This window comes from Prionailurus viverrinus, chromosome X (assembly GCF_022837055.1).
Source record: "Prionailurus viverrinus isolate Anna chromosome X, UM_Priviv_1.0, whole genome shotgun sequence".
NCBI lineage: Eukaryota > Metazoa > Chordata > Mammalia > Carnivora > Felidae > Prionailurus > Prionailurus viverrinus.
The window spans coordinates 89554082-89573923 of record NC_062579.1 but is presented as its reverse complement, the minus strand read 5'-3'; the positions used below and the strand labels follow the sequence as shown (position 1 = coordinate 89573923).

The following is a 19842-nucleotide window of genomic DNA, read 5'->3' as shown; positions in this document are numbered from 1 at the left end:
TGGAATTTGTAACATCTCGCATCTGCCCCCACGGAACCACTGTTACGGAGGATTTCAGGCCAGCCCACAAAACCCAATTTGTAACGTAAGGTTGCTGAAACAGGACGTTTGTCATTGAACCGGCAATATGACAATTGAAATATACAATTATACAGAATAAACAAACCTGAATGAAGGTGAGCAAGGAACCATTTTCTTTTTATATAAAAGCGTATTGAATCAGAGAACGAAGATGCCATTGTGTTTTCGACTTGGTGATACTCTTTCTTTAAGCTCATTGTTTTAAAGTTGTGTTGCTGTTTTTCCTTGATGCATGTATAGCCTTGGTTCCACTTGTACATTTATCATCACTGATCCGGGTGGGGAAGCTCACAATGAAACGTAGAGAGGTTTTTTTATGGAGGCTACCGGGGGTAATAGAGAGTTTGCGACCGTGGAAAACGAAGGCGCCCGTGTGGGAGAGGCAAAAGGCAGAGTAAAGGAGTTCTCTCAAGGGAAACATGAAGGAAATCAGAAGAAGTTATTGGAAAAGACAGTTTCTTTTACTATTAGGGGATGACGTCAGCAGTAAGCTTTGGGAATATCCTTCTTGATGTAAGAATTTCCTGTATGGTACTTGTATTTCACATTCCTTATTTGATCCAAATTGGATTTACCCATAAAAATTAACATGTCTTTTCAGATAATTCTTTTTTGCCTTTGGGGAGGTTTAATGCAAATTAGAGGAAAACTCATATAGATAATTTTTCATATAGATAATTTTTCGATGAATCGAAACCATTCCTCCCCTCGCGCACCAAACCAATCTCGACTCCCTTATTGTCACGGCTGACATCCGGCAAGTGATACCCACGTACCGGTTGTTTGTGGTTGAGCATCTATTCTCGTTCACGGATACCCAGACTGGGCTGGGTGTTAAATATTCCAAATACTAGTCCTTCCTACACCCTCTGTCCCCCTCAGTCGCTCATTTGATTTCTTCCCAGTGTGTGGACACGCATTCTCTCTCTGCAGTGGTTGTATTTGACGCCAGGCTGCCATTTTAATAAACTAGACAGCACCAAGGACGCTTTGGCGCATGGACTATCTGAGGAGCATCCCCCCTCCCCCCCTCCCGCCCAAATTTGCCAGCTAATTCCCTGGTCTTTGCACTTTTTCTGAAGAGTTACAAAAGCAGAGACTCGTTTTAGTTTTTGCTTTTTTCCAAAGTGGAAGTTTATGTGTGTAACACACCGATCTTCAACAGAATAACATCTGATTTCTGATGAATTTCTGATGAATTTCTGATTTCTGATGAAACCTGTCATTAAAATGTCATATTATGGCAGTGAAATGTTTGGGTGCATCGAGTGTGATTTGAACAATTTAATACAGCCGCAGTGAGGGACAGTATGTTAATGAGAGTAGCACTTTGAAAATTCTGATGCCTGGAACTGCCTTTAGGGTGACCTATGAAGGTTGTTTGATTGCAATAGAAGAATTTATAATATTTTATATCAAGGCAACTGAAATGTGCACTTGATTATTTTAAAAGCAGTTTTACTGGTTCTCATAAGTGGTTGAGAAATTTTGTCCTTTTTTGCTTCTATATCCTTTAAAACACGAATGTATATTTGAATTCATGTCTGTAATAACTCTTCCTTGGAATTCAGGCCAGGTTATATATTCAGATGAAATTAGAGTCCTTTCTACTTATGAGTTGTTTTTTTTTTTTTTTTTTTTTTTTTTTTAATTTTTTTTTTTTTTTCAACGTTTATTTATTTTTGGGACAGAGAGAGACAGAGCATGAACGGGGGAGGGGCAGAGAGAGAGGGAGACACAGAATCGGAAACAGGCTCCAGGCTCTGAGCCATCAGCCCAGAGCCCGACGCGGGGCTCGAACTCACGGACTGCGAGATCATGACCTGGCTGAAGTCGGACGCTTAACCGACTGCGCCACCCAGGCGCCCCATGAGTTGTTTTTTTAAAATAAGCTTTAAACTTCCTATTTTATATTTCAAGATATAATGCATTCTAATATATACATGAATTTCATTAAATGTTACATTACTGCACACATCCATTATTTAATACTGTCTAGGCTAAATGTTTGGGTATATGCTAACTGAAGCACTTTTAAGAATCATGACTAAGAGGTTGATGAAAATGAACCATAATTGAATAATCGTGTATTTTTCCAAAAATCATTTACCATTATTCCATCACTTTGGTCTGCTTACATTGTTAACTGTAATTCTAGACTTTGCTTCTATAATCCCTATAGTCTACAATTAATTATTTGAGCTTTGATTACATGCACTTCATAACAACCAATTTTCTATTCCATACTTTTTGTCTGAGTTGCATTTAAAAATTAATAAGGGTCTAGTAATTTTCTATATCAATTCAAAATCTATTCTATTTTTAGTTGTCTCTATCATCACTTCTTTAATTTGTATATTGCCAATAATTATAGTATTTAACCTTTGTTATATACCCACAGCCTGATAGCCGTTGTACGTGGGGTATAGAAAATGCTTAGTCCTTCTATCAAGAAGATGACAATTTGGGGGCGCCTGGGTGGCTCAGTCGGTTAAGCGGCTGACTTTGACTCGGGTCGTGATCTCGCGGTTCGTGAGTTCGAGCCCCGCCTTGGGCTCTTGTGCTGACAGCTCCGAACCTGAAGCTTGCTTCTGATTCTGTGTCTCCCTCTGTCTCTGCCCCTCCCCTGCGCACATTCTGTGTCTCTCTCTCAAAAATAAATAAACCTTAAAAAAAATTAAGAAGATGACAATTTGGAAGGTTATGAAATATCATTCTCTGGTGATTTTTAAGAAAAGACTAGACAGCTTTCTGTATATCCTAGTGGTCTGTCAAGGTCTTTTGCAGTCTTGTGTATCTGTATCTGAGCATACTGATATACAGAAGATATTTTCCAAATGCCATTCAATAAAAGGCAGGCTTTTTTTTTTTTTTAATGCTGTTGTTTTAGTAATTGTTTTCTTATTGGATGAAGTCGAAGCGGGAAATGGGGAAGGCACTAAATACCTTGATCCCATTTCTAATTCAGTTTCAATTTTTTAATCTTGGTTTGTTTTGTAGGCTATCCCTTTAGACTTCTATTTGGTGAGCAACAACGTCATTTTGCTTATTTGAAGTACCCATTTCTTGTTGCTTTTATCTGTAATCCTATCGCTCATGACAAGAATCTGCAAACTTGGGAATCATTTTTACATTCTCACCAACCTTTGCTTATCCCTGCTAGTAAATGTGTTCAAAGGTGCAAATTACCTTTGCTCTGGGGAAGGGCTACTCCTTTCCGGACTCGAAAGTAGATTCGTTACCCCAGACGTTAATTCCTGCCACCCGGAGTGATTTGGGCAAGTGGCTAATAACTGTAACTTCATTTACACAATGAAAAATTTTATAAGCTGCCAACTTGCCACTCCTGCAATTGGATTGAAACGTACTTTTTATTAATCACATTGGAAATCCAAGGTATTGAACAGTGTTAAACTGTGTCTTTCAAAAGGCCCATAATTTGTTAATTTGTTTTTCCTAATTCTTCTTTTGTGTTTCAGTTCTGTTTTAGGTATTCTTTACTATATAGCTATTCAGTTTAATAAGCAATTGAAATTTTTTGGAGATTCCTGTAAAGCAAATTGTTAAAATTCTTCCTGAGTAATAAATCTATGAAAATAGCCTCGTGTGTGTGTGTTAACCTTAGAGCTTTCTGTGATAATGTATCAGCGGGGCCGATATTTTATGCAGAGAAGTAATTACTTCAGTCTCATTTCAGCTTTTAAATAAAAGGATAATAGGATTAGGCAATTTTCTCTTAATCATCTGCCAATCTGGCAACGATACAGGTATGTCAGTGAAGTTTACGTGACATATGTGAACACACACACTGACAAAATTAAGAGAAAACCTTTGAGTCCTTTGCCTGTGACCTGCCTGTGTGTTTGTATACACACACAGATAGTCGTATGGCAGGCTTGTTTTAGTGATTTATTCCTTGCATAACATTTGCTGATACGATTTTCCCGTTTTCCCTTCTGACCAGTTATTAAGGCTTCAGCAAGAGCTCTTGCTGAAGACGAGCCTCTCCATCACTTGTCTCCTTTTTCTGGAAGTTTCCATTTTTGCTATATTGTGATCTGTCCAGGGGAGACTTCTCTGGGCTCATTTTGACTCCAGGCACAGCTTGAGTATGCTAGAGGAAGAGAACGGCCCGGGGAAACTATGTTGCAAAGCCATCATCACAGACACCAGAAACTAACTGAACTGCATGAGTAAATGTGATGGGAGACAACACCTGTTCCAGCCCTCATGAAAATGATTCCTTTCCTTGTATTTCTGCATAAATAATGTGAAAATAACTTCACCCTAGGAATGATTGCCTTATTAAATTACCTTTATTAGGAACAATAACTTTTGAAGGGATCAAAATGAATTACGGTAATGAATCATGACTCTTTACATGAAAGAGAAATCTAGAGATCCTGTATTAGAGACTTTCTGTTTGTGGATTTGCTAGCAAGGTTACTTTTAGGAATCATGACTGAGAAGATGGATTGAGATGAACCGTAATAGAATAACCCTCTATTTTTCCAAAAGTTCCATCTAGCCAGAATTTTATTAGTATGTTTTTGAGAGGGAACACACATTTCCAAGAAGAGAAAAGGAATTTTTTGGCCATAGTCAAGTTATAACATTGTTTCTCACGGTAACTTCTAATCTACTGATTTTGATAATTTTCCTTATTTTTCAGTAGTCAATAAATATGTGTCTGCCACTTTTCTTTTTTTTTAAATTCTAATTCCAATATAGTTGACATAGTGTTATATTAGTTTCAGTTATACAATATAGTGATTCAGCAATTCTGTACATTGTTCTGGGTTCATCATGATAAGCGTACTCTTAATTCCCTTCACCCGTTTCACCCATTTCCCTGCCCACCTCCCCTCTGGTAACCATCTGTTCTCTGTAGTTACGAGTCTGTTTTTTTGGTTTGTCTCTTTATTTCTTTGTTCATTTGTTTTGTTTCTTAAATTCTACATATGAGTGAAATCATACAGTATTTGTCTTTCTCCGACTAACTTATTTCGCTTACCTTTATACTCTCTACACCCATCCATGTTGCTGCAGATAGCAAGATTTCATTCTTTTTTATGGCTGAATGATATTCCATTGTATATCTATATATCTGTATATCCATATAGATATATGTATATGTGTATATATATGTATGTGTATACACACACACACACACACCACATCTTCTTTATCCATTCATATCTATTGATGGACACTTGGGTTGCTTACATAATTTGGCTGTTGTAAATAATGCTGCAATAAACAGGGTGCATATATCCTTTCAAATTAGTGTTCTCATATTCTCTGGGTAAATATCCAGTAGTGTGACTACCGGATCATATGGTAGTCCTATTTTTAATTTTCTGAGGAACCTCCATACTCTTTTTCAGAGTGGCTGCACCGGATTACATTCCGGCCAACAGTGCGTGAGGGTTCCTTTTTCTCCACATCCTTGCCAACACTTGTTGCTTCTTGTGTTTTTGACGTTAGCCATTCTGACGGGTTTGAGGTGATATCTCTTTATGGTTTTAATTTGCATTTCCCTGATGGTTACAGATGTTGAGCACTTCTTCATGTGTCTGTTGGCCATCTGGATGTCTTCTTTGAGGAAATATCTGTTCATGTCTTCTGCCCATGTTTTAAATCAGGTTATCTATGTTTTCTTGGTGTTGAATTGTGTAAGTTCTTTATATATTTTGGATACGAACCCTTTTTTGTTCACAAATAGCTTCCCCATTCAGTCTTTTTGTTTTGTTGACTGTTTCCTTTGCTGTGCAGAAGTTTTTATTTTGATGTAGTCCCAATAGTTTATTTTTTGCTTGTGTTTCCCTTGCATCAGGAGATAGATCTAGAAAAATGTTACGATAGCCGACGTCAGAGAAATTACTGCCTGTGCTCTCTTCTAGGATTTTTATGGTTTCAGGTCTCACTTTTCGGTCTTTAATCCATTTTGAGGTTACTTTTGTGTATGGCATAAGAAAGTGTTCCAGTTTCATTCTTTTGCATGCACCTTCCCCGGGGTCCTCTACACCATTTGTTGGAGAGACTGTCATTTTCCCATTGCCTGTTTTTGCCTCCTTTGTCGAAGATTAATTAACCATATAATCACGGGTTTACTTCTGGGCTTTCTATTCTGTTCTGTTGATCTGTGTGTCCGTTTTTGTGCCGATACCACACTGTGTTGATCACTACAGCTTTGTAGGATAACTGGAAATCTGGAATTGTGATACCTCCAGCTTCGTTTTTCTTTGTCAAGATTGCTTTGGCTGTTTGGGGTCTTATGCAGATTTTCGGATTGTTTGTTCTAGTTCTGCGAAAAATGCTCTTAGCATTTTGATAAAGATTGCATTCAATGTGTAGATTGCCCTGTGCAGTATGGACCTTTTAACGGTATCTGTTCTTGCAATCTATGAACATGGAATATATTACCATTTGTGTCATCTTCAGTTTTTTCATCAGTGTTTTATAGTTTCCAGTGTACATGTCTTTCACCTCCTTGGTTAAGTTTATTTCTAGGTATTTTATTATGTTTGGCATAATTGTAAATGGGATTGTTTTCTTTTCTTTCTTTTTTTTTTTTTTTGCTACTTCATTGTTGGTATATGGAAATGCAGTGGGTTTCTGTATATTGATTTTGTATCCTGAAACCTTACTGAATTCATTGAACAGTTCTAGTAGTTTTTTGCAACAGTTCTAGTAGTTTTTTGGTGGAGTCTTTCGGGTTTTCCATATATAATATCATGTCCTCTGCAAATATCGAAGGTTTTGCTTCTTCCTTCCCAATTTGGATGCCTTTTATTTCCTTTTCTTGTCTGATCGCTGTGGCTACGACTTCCAGTACTATGTTAAGTAAAAGTGGTGAGAGTAGACATCCTTTTCTTGTTCTTGATCTCAGGGAAGAAGCTCTTAGTTTTTCCCCATTGAGTATGATGTTAGCTCTGGGATTTTCACATATGGCCTTTATTATGTTGAGGTATGTTCCCTCTAAACCTACATCGTTGAGGGTTTTTATCATGAATGGATATTGTGCTTTGTCAAATGCTTTTTTCTGCATCCGTTGAAATGATCACATGGTTTTTAACCTTTCTCTTGTCGATGCGTTGTAGATAATTTTCTTTTTGTCACTTTTGTAATGGATTGGTGGTTTGTGAATTCTCTTTAGGTCCTTAATGTATTTCGATAACAATTTTCATTTGCATCTATATGGACAGTAAAATTCTCAGTTTAGTCTTATTCTAGAACAGGTATTTTTGTTATCCAGAGATGAGTGTCATGAAAATAGTAGTATTTTAATATTATTTATTGATTCAACAGGTCACTTTAGACAATTGTGTCGAAGTTGGTCGGATCGCCAACACCTACAATCTGACAGAAGTGGATAAATACGTCAACAGTTTTGTCTTGAAGAATTTTCCCGCGTTGCTGAGCACCGGGGAGTTCTTAAAACTCCCTTTTGAGCGTCTTGCCTTCGTGCTTTCCAGTAATAGCCTTAAGCATTGCACTGAACTCGAGCTCTTTAAGGCCACCTGTCGCTGGCTACGCCTGGAAGAGCCTCGGATGGACTTTGCTGCAAAATTAATGAAGAACATACGATTTCCACTGATGACACCACAGGAGCTCATTAATTATGTGCAAACCGTGGATTTCATGAGAACTGACAACACGTGCGTGAATCTCCTTTTGGAAGCCAGCAATTACCAAATGATGCCGTATATGCAGCCAGTGATGCAGTCAGACAGGACTGCCATTCGCTCTGACACCACTCATCTGGTCACACTGGGAGGAGTTCTGAGGCAGCAGCTGGTTGTCAGCAAGGAATTGCGCATGTATGATGAAAAGGCCCACGAGTGGAAATCTTTAGCCCCCATGGATGCCCCAAGGTACCAGCATGGCATTGCCGTCATTGGAAATTTCCTCTATGTCGTCGGCGGACAGAGTAATTATGACACGAAAGGAAAAACGGCGGTCGATACAGTCTTCAGATTTGATCCTCGCTACAATAAATGGATGCAGGTTGCATCTTTAAATGAAAAGCGCACCTTCTTCCACCTAAGTGCCCTCAAAGGATACCTGTATGCAGTCGGCGGGCGAAACGCGGCTGGTGAACTGCGTAAGTGTGCGCATTCATGTTGAGCGTAGAGTCCAATTTCTTTACCCGCAAATTCTTGTTAAGTCATAAAATAAGCAGTTCCATAAAATTAAAGGCAAAGACGTAGCTAGGGTTTCATTTAAACTGTTTTCCTAAATTATTATTATTATCATTTCCTAAAATATCAGAGATAATCTGTATGCCTAATCCGAGTGTATGTTGTTGGCCAGGGTACAGATTATATCTTAGAAATACATCAGTATGTTGCAGAATATTTTATTTGGCAGTATATGTGGTTTTCACCTTGACAGTATAACTACACAGTATATTCTGCTAATTTAAATTCTGATAGAATCTCAGACAGAAGTTTGGCACGTTTCCTTATTTTCCATTTTTAAAAGCCCACATAATATTTTAGTGAGCAGGTTAAAATCCTTCCCTACAGAGGACCCACTGTGACTTTTTCTTCTTTTACATAATCTGTTACCCTATCCCAGACCACATAGTAAGGTCATTTTCTTTATCAATTAAATGTACAAAGTTCAACATTACCCAAAGTTTATTTACTTTGAGTGATATGATCTGGGACTATGCGTTTCAAAAAACCATTCCCTCTTGGCGAAATACCAAACAGCTTTCTTCGCTAAAACTGACGGCCACTTTTTTGTCTCCCTAAATCTAAAATTGGTCACAAGTACGGTGCACAGAGACCAGTACTTTGGCTACATCACTTTTGCAATTTTGGATGAAATTGGAATGAGATAGCTGTCCAAAAAGAAGTCAGGAAGACCACATTTACTGTCACGCCTTACGTATCTGTCATTACCATCATTGCTTGGCCTTTTTTGCCATTCTTCTTTTATTCGGTTATGAATTGAGTCCTTGTAGCTGACCAGCGTCCCAGGCTCTGTAATGCTGGGCAAGTGAAAAATGTTGGCATTGGCTCTGGATAAATTCACAGTAATTATCAGGATCTTTTTCTTCTGTAGTCTAAGAAATAAAAAGTAGCTTAATGGATTTGAGAACAAGCTGTGTATTGGAGGCAAAAAGAACTGCTCTCAGCTCTTACAACTTTCCAGCTTATCGAGCCCTTTCTTGTTCGTGATGTCTTAATGTCACTGACCTTTCCTACCCACAGTTTGATTTGTTCTTTTGTTGTCATAGTGATATTTTTTCTAAGACCAGGCTTTCCAAATGGTTGGACTTCAGGTGTCATTATCATGAACCACACAGATTTCCCAATGTATTTTAATAATCAGAGTTTTTCAAGTTTATGTATTTATTTTGGAGAGAGAGAGTGAGAGAGAGCACATGAGCAAGTAGGGGAGAGGCAGAGTGACAGAGAATCCCAAGCAGGCTCCCTGCCGCCAACGCAGAGCCCGACGCGGGGCTCAAACTCACGAACCGTGAGGTCATGCCCTGAGCCAAAACCAAAAGTCAGACTCTTAACCGACTGAGCCACCCAGGCGCCCCCCAGTAATCTGACTTTGAAAAGCATTTGAGGCATTAGTATCCTTCAGTGTAGAATTGTCATTTCAGGTCTCCTCAGTCACGCCACCCAAGTTATTTTCATGTTGTTCTGGTATTTTACATTTATGGCGTCTGGAAATATCCAGAAGCTGCAACTAGTGACTTGGTGCTTTCTCGGGAAAACCACTGGTCTCGGATAATCTTTACAAGTTTACAAATTGTAGGTCTTCGATCCCGGCAGTCAGCGGTCATTTCAAAACCTCTTTCTCGAGGGAAATAGTGCTTGCCCACTGATGTCCCCACCCCTGTCAATAGGAAGTTTTCAGTGTATTGTTCCTAGTATTAATTGGAGGCCTTATTCTTCTGAGAATTTATAATCTTGGGCCAGGGAGAGTCATTACATAAAACCAGGAAGCTAGAGGCTTTCTTTTTCTGAGCTCTGGCCATGTTATCCTCATCGGGCAACCGGCCTCTTCCTTGCTCATGACCTTCAGAAATCACACCCTCTATCTCTTATTAAAAATAGCCTTCTGTGTTTCAGTTTGAAACTAAAAAAGAAAGAAGCCTGCTTTTCATGGGCTATTCCAAGTTCATAATAACTCTTTGATTATATTTAGGCTTTAAAATCACAATCTCCCAAAGTTTCATCCTGAGGATAATGACTTAAATATTCCCAGAAAATATTCCCCCTCTAGATGGTAAACTTAGGCCCATCTTTATCTAAATTCATAAACTGCATTTTTCGCAAGTACATGTATCATCATAATATAGACCCAAAGCCTCAATACCAAGAAACAACTCAAATTCCATTTAAAGGCCAATGGTATGTCTTTCCTTTGACATTACCTCCCATAATCTATAAGTAAACTTTTGTGGAAAAGGACTGGTTTCCTTAAAGTCAGCATACCCAACAAAGCCAGTCTGTAGCAATTTTTTTTTAGTTCATTTGCTTATTTTTGTGTGTGAGAGAGAGAGAGACAGACAGACGGACAGAGAGCAGGGCAGGAGCAGAGAGAGGAGGGAGACAGAGAGAATCCCAAGCAGGCTCCACACAGCCATTGCAGACCCCTACATGGGGCTCAAACCCACGAACCGTGAGATCATGGCCTGAGTCAAAATCAAGAGTCATATGCTTAACCGACTGAGCCCCCCTGGGCACACCAAGCATGTGACTCTTGGTCTCAGAACTGTAGGTAGAGATTCCTTAAAAATAAAATCTTAAAAAAAAATATTAATAGGTTCATCAGTACCAGTATATCATTTATTCTTCATATATACAATGACCATTGCCTATATGTAATTATGAAAAGAAACCAGGGGCAGCATTTACAAGACACTTTCGATCATTTTAATGCATTTGGCTTTTTAAAATCCCTTCGTGGAGTGTATGGACCTAAACCTATAGTATGTTAAAAGATACTACTAATGCATATGGGAAATATAATTCCTTAGAAATGCTGCTTTCCTGTGACACCAGGTACAATTGGAAATGACGTGAAGCTTAGACCAGCTGTCACTTACGAGAAAGAGGTGTCCGTTATTTCTGGCATCTTCCAAATTTATGTCATACAAGAGATCGATCTTCCATTGAGGTTTTCTATACTGAAGAGAGAGATGACAGCTCAGATATCTTGCGCTTCTGTTCAATATTAATAAGTCAAGCTTTGAAATACTGAAAAAACTTAACAGAAAACGTGTTAGGTTCTTTTTTCAAATAAATGCACAATAAAGTTACTGAAATTTATCAAATGCCTCCCTATCCCTTAACGGATTTGCGGTTTTGTTCATTAAACACCCCATACCCCCCTGTCTGGGATCCATTGTTGTTCCGGTGGTTATCCGGGGTTAATCTCTTTCCTCATCTCAAAAAGAACAAGCGAGTTCTACATCATCTCTTGGGACCGATTCTGGACTCCAGTAGGCTCACCTGAGAAAATAGGAATCTTTGATGATTTATGAGAAGCAAGCAACCTACGTGTAATTCTTAAGTTGGAGAAGGTCTCTAATTTAAGTGGCAGGCCACCAGGTCACCGAAGATGATTCTCTAGAATAAGGGTCAGCAAAAGTCTGTAAAGGGCCAGAAAGTCAATATTTTCAGCCTTGTAGGCCGTAGGATCTTGTCAGCTCGTTACCTCTGCTGTCTTGTCACAAAGGCAACCACAGACGATTTATAAGCAAACGGGTGAGGCTTTGTTCCGCTAGAGCTTAATGTAGGTACCCCGACGTTGGAATTCCATACGATTTTTCGTATGCCACAAAGTAGTTTCTCTTTGATGTCTCCCCCCAACTCTTTAGAAAGGTAAAAGCCATTCATATTTTTATCTCGTGAGACATACAAATGCAGGCAGCATCCTGGATTTGGCTTACGGCTCTAATTTGCTGGCCCCATTCTAGAACTTACTACTTCATTGCCATTCCCGCTCATCGACCGCGATGGAACCGCTGCTTTGTGTTTTGCATCACCCCTTGCCCCCTCCCCCTGTCAGGGTTGTTGGGCACTAACCTCTATCTCACTGCCTTGTGAACACGGAAAATAGAAATAAGGGCATGTGTGTGTGTACACTTTTAATTAGATGTCTTCTATTTTGAAAGCAAATAGTATGGATTTTGCTAAGAACAACACCAATTCTTCCTGGAGAAAGTCTGTAGGCTGGCAGTAAATATTAAATGATGGGGAAAGCCAAGGGAAGTGGATTATTTAGTCAGAAGATGGAAAGTTGAGGGATGATGAAGTATTCCATAGCTATTATATTACTGGTGGTAAATATAGGTGGATTCTTATAACCTCTATTAGGGGAAATATGCAATTAATTCACTGACAGAAGCACAGCGTTATCTTTCTACATGGGAAAGTTTTCATAATCATGAAGAGCGAATAGCTGTTCAAGTGCCAGCTCCAGTCCAAAAAGAGTAAGAGAAAACTCATGGAAACTCCATCAGAATAGATGGAATTAGATATAAGGAAAGACTGTTACACTCCAGAAATTTCCAAGTTCAAGGCAGCATCTTTCATTAAAGAAAGCATAGGACTATAGTAAAACCTGTCTTTGACATCAAATAGGTGGAAAAGGTGATCTCAGGAAGTCTTTTAAAACGCTTTTGCCGATAGGATGTGTGATTAGATGGCTTTCTTTTATCAGCTAAAACCCTATCATTAATTACTTTGCTGATGCCAAATACCAATCAATATGCTAGATCCTCTGTAAGTAGAGAGAGAGAGAGAGAGAGATAATAACGTACGTTCAGTAGGATTGTGCTTGTCAATTAAGTGAAAGTCATGGTAAAGGCGAATGGAAATGAACATTAGAGAAGACGTCTAGTGACTACAAATAGTCAAAACCAGTCTCGGAGTAAACAGTTAGTTTTAGCTTGTCCTTAGTTATGGCAATAGCCCTCTTTTGGGGGAAAGAGTTTGCAGGACCTGGCTACTTAATGGAAGGGTTTAGAAGGGATAGAGTTGGTGAGGGTCCAAGCCTGAAGCAATGAACAAAACTACCAAGAGAGTAGATCAAAATGAGAAGAGTAAAAGCCTTTGAAATAAGACTGAAAATGTAAAGCCCAGGTCAGTGCAAAAGGCGATCAGTAAAGGGATGTGAGAAGTGGTGTAATGTAGGAGTTGTTGGAGAAGAGAAAGAAGCATTTCACATAGTCAATTTGCTGAAGAAATGAAACTGTTGAATGGAGTAGAAAGTGAATCTCTCGCCCTTTCTATTTAGGATGGCCTATTGTTAACGTTATTTTCTTTGTAATAAAGGAAATCTTCAGGCGCCTGGGTGGCTCAGTCGGTTAAGCTTTGGGTTTCAGCTCAGGTCATGATCTCACGATTCATGAGTTCAAGCCTCGCATCGGGCTCTGCGCTGATAGCGGGGAGCCTGCTTGGGATTCTCTCCTTCTCTCTCTCTCTCCCTCTCTCTCTCTCTCCCTCCCTCCACCCCTCCCCTGCTCGCTTGCACACTGTCTCTCAGAAGAAATAAATGAACTAAACAAAATGTGTTTTAAAAAGGAAATCTTGTTCAAAGGATGATTAATCAGTCCGGTATTCCAGTACTCTTGTCATGTATGTGGTCAACTCCAGCTTCAAGGGAATTTGAATTTTGAGTTTAGCATAGTGCTTCCGTGAGCAGTGTTGTGGTTCTGTTCCTGAGAAAAAAGCAGCGTCGGGGGAGGCAAGCAGTTGGGTTGGCAACTGGCAGCGTCTGTAATAAATTCTATAAAATTTTCAAGTTTTTTATTTGTTTGTTGGGGCTCGAACTCACGAAACCAGGAGATCATGACCTGAGCCAAAACCAAAGGTTGGATGCTTAACCAACTGAGCCACCCAGGCGCTGCTGTTTTCTTGGGCTTTTTTTTTTTTTTTTAATTTTTACTTATTTAAGTAATCTCTACACCCCACGTGGGGCTCGAACTCACCACCCTGAGATCCAGAGTCGCATGCTGTACTGAGCCACCCAGGCACCCTAGACTTGGTGTTTTTGACCAGAGTCCTCGTAACAGCCCCATTTCTTTCTGCGTTTTAAAAGGGATCACGTTTTCTATCTGTCTGGACCGTGATTGGTCTGTTCTTGAGGCTATAACAGATTGATATTTAAATAAGTTGAGGCCGCTTCTCCGAAACACTTTATGTTAAAGATAATAAATTTATTACTGAAAGGAAGTGCCCCTGATAAAAATCTTAACTTCGTATTATGTCTCCAGTCATCTTCCAATAAAAGCATTACTGGCTACAATGATATTGGATATGTGCACACATTGGCTTTAATGTATAAATGTAGAAAAATTATTGTCAGTGTCTATTTTGTAGTCGGGATATAAAATAAAGCAAGAGGTAGCCAGAACATACACCGGGCAGTGTGCATACATGTTCGTTCTGAACTTCAAATTTTGCTCCCTATTAATCTTTGTTTCCTAGATGGTGGATCAGCAGGGGGGCCAAGAACTGGCTTTTTTTCTCCCTTATGATTTTCTCATCTTCCACATATTTAGAGGAAGGAAATGGGAGACATGTCAAATTATAAAGATGTAACAAGTTACTAGAAGCAAAGAAATCCTAGCAATTTCTGCAGCGACAGAAATGTGTTAGATTATTACATAAGTATCTAATGTAAAATGTATTCATGGTTCATCTCAGTAATACAATCTCAATGAGTAAAAAAAAGAGGTCCCCGAAGGGTATCTCATACCTGTAAGAAATATGGATCGGTTGTTTAAATATTCTTATTATTCAACTTAAAAGGAAAAAGAATGAATTGCTAAATTTGAACTCATACACGATTTCCTTGTCTGTTCTTTTTTTTTACAAAACAACAGCCACAGTCGAGTGTTACAATCCAAGAACAAATGAGTGGACCTACGTTGCCAAAATGAGTGAGCCCCACTATGGCCATGCTGGAACCGTATATGGAGGAGTGATGTATATTTCAGGTAAACAATTCTAATGCAGATGCAATTAACACAACACATACACTTTTAACATGTCACCATCTTTCCATATAGTATATAAAAATAATCCAGAAAAAATGGATAATCGAAGTATAATTCATGTTTATTTGAGAAGATCTGTTGTGTGTTTGTATTTGCATATAGATGCCTTTGGTATTTTATAAGGTCATAAGACTAAGAGCAAAATAGTCCTGCTGTAAATACCTGACTTGGAAGAAATTGGAAAGCATTCAGCTTCCCCAGCTTGCCTTCCAGTCCCCATACTCCCTACTCTCTCTAATAAAGCCTGTACTCTAACAACCCCCGTTCATATTCTCCGTAGCGATACTTAATTCATTTTGATTTTACATTTAGCTAAACTCTATGATGAAATATATCATTGCATAACATGCAAGCTGTACTGTGCATAAACTTGCTTCTGATGTACCTATAATGCATAATGATGTTCATTCTGTCATTTAGTGCACCCAATAATGTGTTTTTCCCTTTTCTTCAGCACTATCATGGGATTCTACTGTGATGTCCTTGCGTGAATAATTCTGTGCCGATTACCTATATGTTGGCGACGTGCACTTATATTTTTCTGATAACAAATCCTAAAACAGCTACAAGTTGCTCCAGTAACAACTTTCGTTCTCAAACTGTTGGTGTTGAAATCGTCCTTATGTCGAATTTAGAAAGGAGTCTCATTTTAACGTAACGCTCACCTCGGGTGTTGACATTTTACTTTGGTAGGCAGCTTCTTCTCGTCTGGCCCTGACATGGTCGACTTTTGCCACTTTCTTCCCATCCCGAGAGCCTGCCCGTGCCAGGCCAGCAGTTACACTATTAGAGAACAGAGGCGTTAAGGTGATGTTTGGGGTCGGAGTCTCTGAACGCTGCTGCCTTATGAAATCTATAATCAGGAAGGATCAGTGAAAGGCCTGGAGTGTGTGATTGGCAGGTTTCTGGTGTTAAATTTATGAGCAACTACGGCATGTCTTACATTGCGAGAGCCATCCAGGAAATCATATGCTCCGCTACTCAATGATTTACACCCTCTACCTATTTTATGTGCGTAGATGCTATGCCATTATAATGAGAGCTCCAAATCCTCTGGGGATAAAAAAAAAAAAAAATGGCATCGAATGGTTCTAGTGGTACTCTGCCATAGCTAACGTGTATTGCGGAAACGACCTTACCAGTCAAGAATAGGATCGTAACCATAGCTGATCCTCAAACCAAAAAAAACAAAAACAAAAAAACCACGCTGTTTTGCTTCCAGAGAATTCTGTAAAGTACAGGAGAAAAAAAAAAAAGTTAAAAGGCAGAAAGAAAACAATGATTGCCATCTGGCCACCAGATAGTAGAGTTTTGATTGACATGGATGAAAATTTGTTTAGCCCTCTCCCTAATCTGCAGAACATAGAGTCTGGTACTTTCATTGTAGAGGCTGATTTATAAGTGACCTACGAGCGTCCTTCGTAGATGATACAGACTCACCAGGTCAACAACAAACTGCTGTACATACGAAATTCCGTACGTGTTCAGCATTCTAATTCTCCAAATGTCCATGCTGATAACGCCGAGATTACCTTCCTCACCCCACCGGGCAGAAACTCTACCAAAAAACCCAATTCCAAGTATTGTTAAATGCTTGTGTGTTTGCATAACACCATCCACCTTGCAAAGGAGCATTTTGATTTGTTTGACTTCAAAGTCCCAATGCTAACGAGATTACAAGGGTAGCCATTCTTATGTGGCAAGTGAGGAAATGGGCAACTGGAATTTAACACGCCCCCCAGCCCAGTGCTCAGCTCCCGGGGCGTGCCTGCTTCATAGCTGAGATTTACTGCAGACCCAGCTCTCCAAAAGTGGCCCAAATATATTTTCATGTAGTAAAGCCTCATAAAGTCCATGGGTCTCTGCTTGAGAACGTCCTTGCAATAATATAAGCTAGTTTGTGGTTCTTTAAGAATCTGAAGATGGCGGGGCGCCTGGGGGGCTCAGTCGGTTCAGCGTCCAACTTCAGCTCAGGTCATGATCTCGCGGTCCGGGAGTTCGAGCCCCGCGTCGGGCTCTGTGCTGACAGCTCAGAGCCTGGAGCCTGTTTCAGATTCTATGTCTCCCTCTCTCTGCCCCTCCCCCGTTCATGCTCTGTCTCTCTCTCAAAAATAAATAAATGTTAAAAAAAAAAAAAAGAATCTGAAGATGGTACCTTCTTGATTTTTTTGTAATCCCAGAGAAAGTACTTGCTGAGGGCAGACACGTATAAGGACACCACCGATCAGCTGTAAAGTGTCACACTGTGCGGCCACAAGTTCATTATCTGTGGTAGCCTTTTATTTACTTGTGCTTTTTTAGAATTCTCTGTCTACCTCATGCCTACTTTCATTCTTTAGGAGGAATTACTCATGATACTTTCCAAAAGGAGCTGATGTGCTTCGACCCTGATACTGACAAATGGATCCAGAAGGCGCCAATGACCACTGTCAGAGGTCTGCATTGCATGTGTACGGTGGGCGAGAGGCTCTACGTCATTGGTGGCAATCACTTCCGAGGAACGAGCGATTACGACGATGTCCTGAGCTGTGAATACTACTCCCCTATCCTTGACCAGTGGACCCCAATTGCTGCCATGCTAAGGGGGCAGAGCGATGTTGGGGTCGCTGTCTTTGAAAATAAAATCTACGTGGTCGGTGGGTATTCCTGGAATAACCGTTGCATGGTAGAGATCGTGCAGAAATACGACCCAGATAAAGATGAATGGCATAAGGTTTTTGATCTCCCGGAGTCCCTTGGTGGCATCCGAGCTTGTACGCTCACGGTTTTCCCCCCCGAAGAAACCACACCATCACCTTCTAGAGAGTCCCCTCTTTCTGCACCATAAGATCATCCCTCCAACTAAGATGCTGTAGTCCTATCTTTGCAACGTGTCATGAATTCTCTTCTTTTGCCCCCCTTTAGTAGTGTGTTAGGATTAGCCTCCAGTAATCGATACCGATATTGGAAAAAAGACAACCTTGATGTTATTTGTGCTGTTCGTTTGGCTTAGAGTGTTTATCAAGTGGTAACAAAACCATTCTGGAAATGTATCCCGTTGAAGCTGATGTTTAACATACAAAAAAAAAAAAAAAAAAAAACCAAAAACCACAAAACCACAAAAAAAAAAAGAACCCACCAAGGTATTGTCTATAAAATGTTTCTTCAGTACTTTCTTGATGCCGTGTACCGGGTGTGAGGTATTTATCATCTCCTATTCGGAAGCCCCATAAACCAACTTGCAGGTGGATTGTAACTACAACTGTGCTAATAACTAGGCTTCAAAGTAAAAAGTTTTCGCTTTTATCTTTGTGAGGTGTGAAAGGGAGGCGGCTCGCCCCACCAGGAGACAATAGCGAAAGGTCGCCAACTCGCATGAGCTCCCTCCCTCTTTTCATAAAGTATTTTTGACATATCTGTCAACCCACCTGTCTGTGTGGGTGCATTGAGAACATAGAAAGTTTCTTAGACACACAGGAGAAATCGTAACTGTAACCAAACAAACAAAAAAAAAAAACAGCACGACCCCTGTACTTATAAACAAGGGTTCGGGGTTTCTAAAGTGTGTATAGACACACACACATACATACATCAGACACAAAATTTTAAACCTTGAATGGCGCGTCGGATCAACGTGCAAAAAAGCCTTTTTAAATTCCTTCCAAAAAGCAGCTTCCATGAGAATGGGAATTCAGTGCATACTGAATTGAGGTGGATAAGGGCTAGAAATTTTGAGCAACTCAATTTGTCACAAGACCAAATTTTTCCTTCCGAGACTGTAATCGACACCTTCTCCTTGGCTGTTGAGGTAACTTACGTATTATGTGTTCTGTATACTCTCGATTCATAAGGTTATTTAGCACAAAATGTAGCAGCTTCACCTGGCGAGCTGCTTTTGCTCAGTGATCTCAACTTCCATGTTTTATCTCTTTTTGTTCAATAAAAAAGCATTTAATGTCATGTTGGTCTCAGGCGTCCTATTATTGTCTGATTTGACTTCCATTAATTTTCTTGCTTTGGGTGCGGCAAGATTCAGCGGAGCCGAGAGCACTGAACGGTTTGGATTAATGCGAATGGCTTCTATTCAGGGAAGAAAGTAACCTGACCAGGTCTAACCTCATTGGCCAAAACTCATTGCTGGTTGTCTTTGTGGAATTAGTTCACCTAAGATGTGAATCGGCCCCTCTTCATTCCCACCATAAGAGCAGGGAAATTTCTGAGGCCAGTTTCCCTGATCTTGGAGAAGATCCGTGTTGCCTAATGAGAAGACATCATGTAAAATGACCTAAGAGATTTGTTCTTGACCTAGGATTGTAAAGGAACGATGGGGAGATGATTGTTTGAGGATTAGGTTAGGGCCACACGCATGATCTTTTTTTACCGTATCTGCCAATGACCAGATTCGGTCGGAACCAAAAATGTGGAGCTAGTCCCCGAGCAAGGAGGGTGTCACCAGCTTTTTTCGCCAGTAACGAATCAGCAGTGCCGAGGTCTTCGCCTCTTCAGGGGTCAGGTGATTTCAGTCCTGTGCTTGTCAGCGGAGCTCATTTATCCATTGGCACATAGCTCCCACCTGCCTAACGATGGGGGCGTGTGCAGGACGGAGTCACGGTCCTGCCACAGTCCAGTGCGGGGGGGGGGGGGGGGGGGGGGGGTTCCTGGTCGGGAGGCTCTCCTCTAAACAGCAACGATCCTTGGCATCTTGTCGCCTGTTCTTGTCTCCACGTCCTCGGAGTTCTGTCCAG

The 19842-nt window shown here is 40.1% G+C and overlaps 1 protein-coding gene across 13 annotated transcripts in view; it reads left to right on the top strand.

The window, feature by feature from the left end:
- Window positions 1–19057, top strand: part of KLHL13 (kelch like family member 13) — a 427026-nt gene extending 407969 nt beyond the window's left edge. For all 13 annotated transcript variants that reach the window (XM_047844695.1, XM_047844699.1, XM_047844694.1 and 10 more), the window contains 3 exons: window positions 7393–8188; window positions 14945–15058; window positions 17458–19057. In XM_047844695.1, coding sequence (XP_047700651.1) covers window positions 7393–8188; window positions 14945–15058; window positions 17458–17945 — 1398 coding nt within the window. In that variant the 3' untranslated portion in view covers window positions 17946–19057. The remainder of the gene's footprint in view (window positions 1–7392; window positions 8189–14944; window positions 15059–17457) is intronic.
- The last annotated feature ends 785 nt before the right edge of the window (window positions 19058–19842 follow it).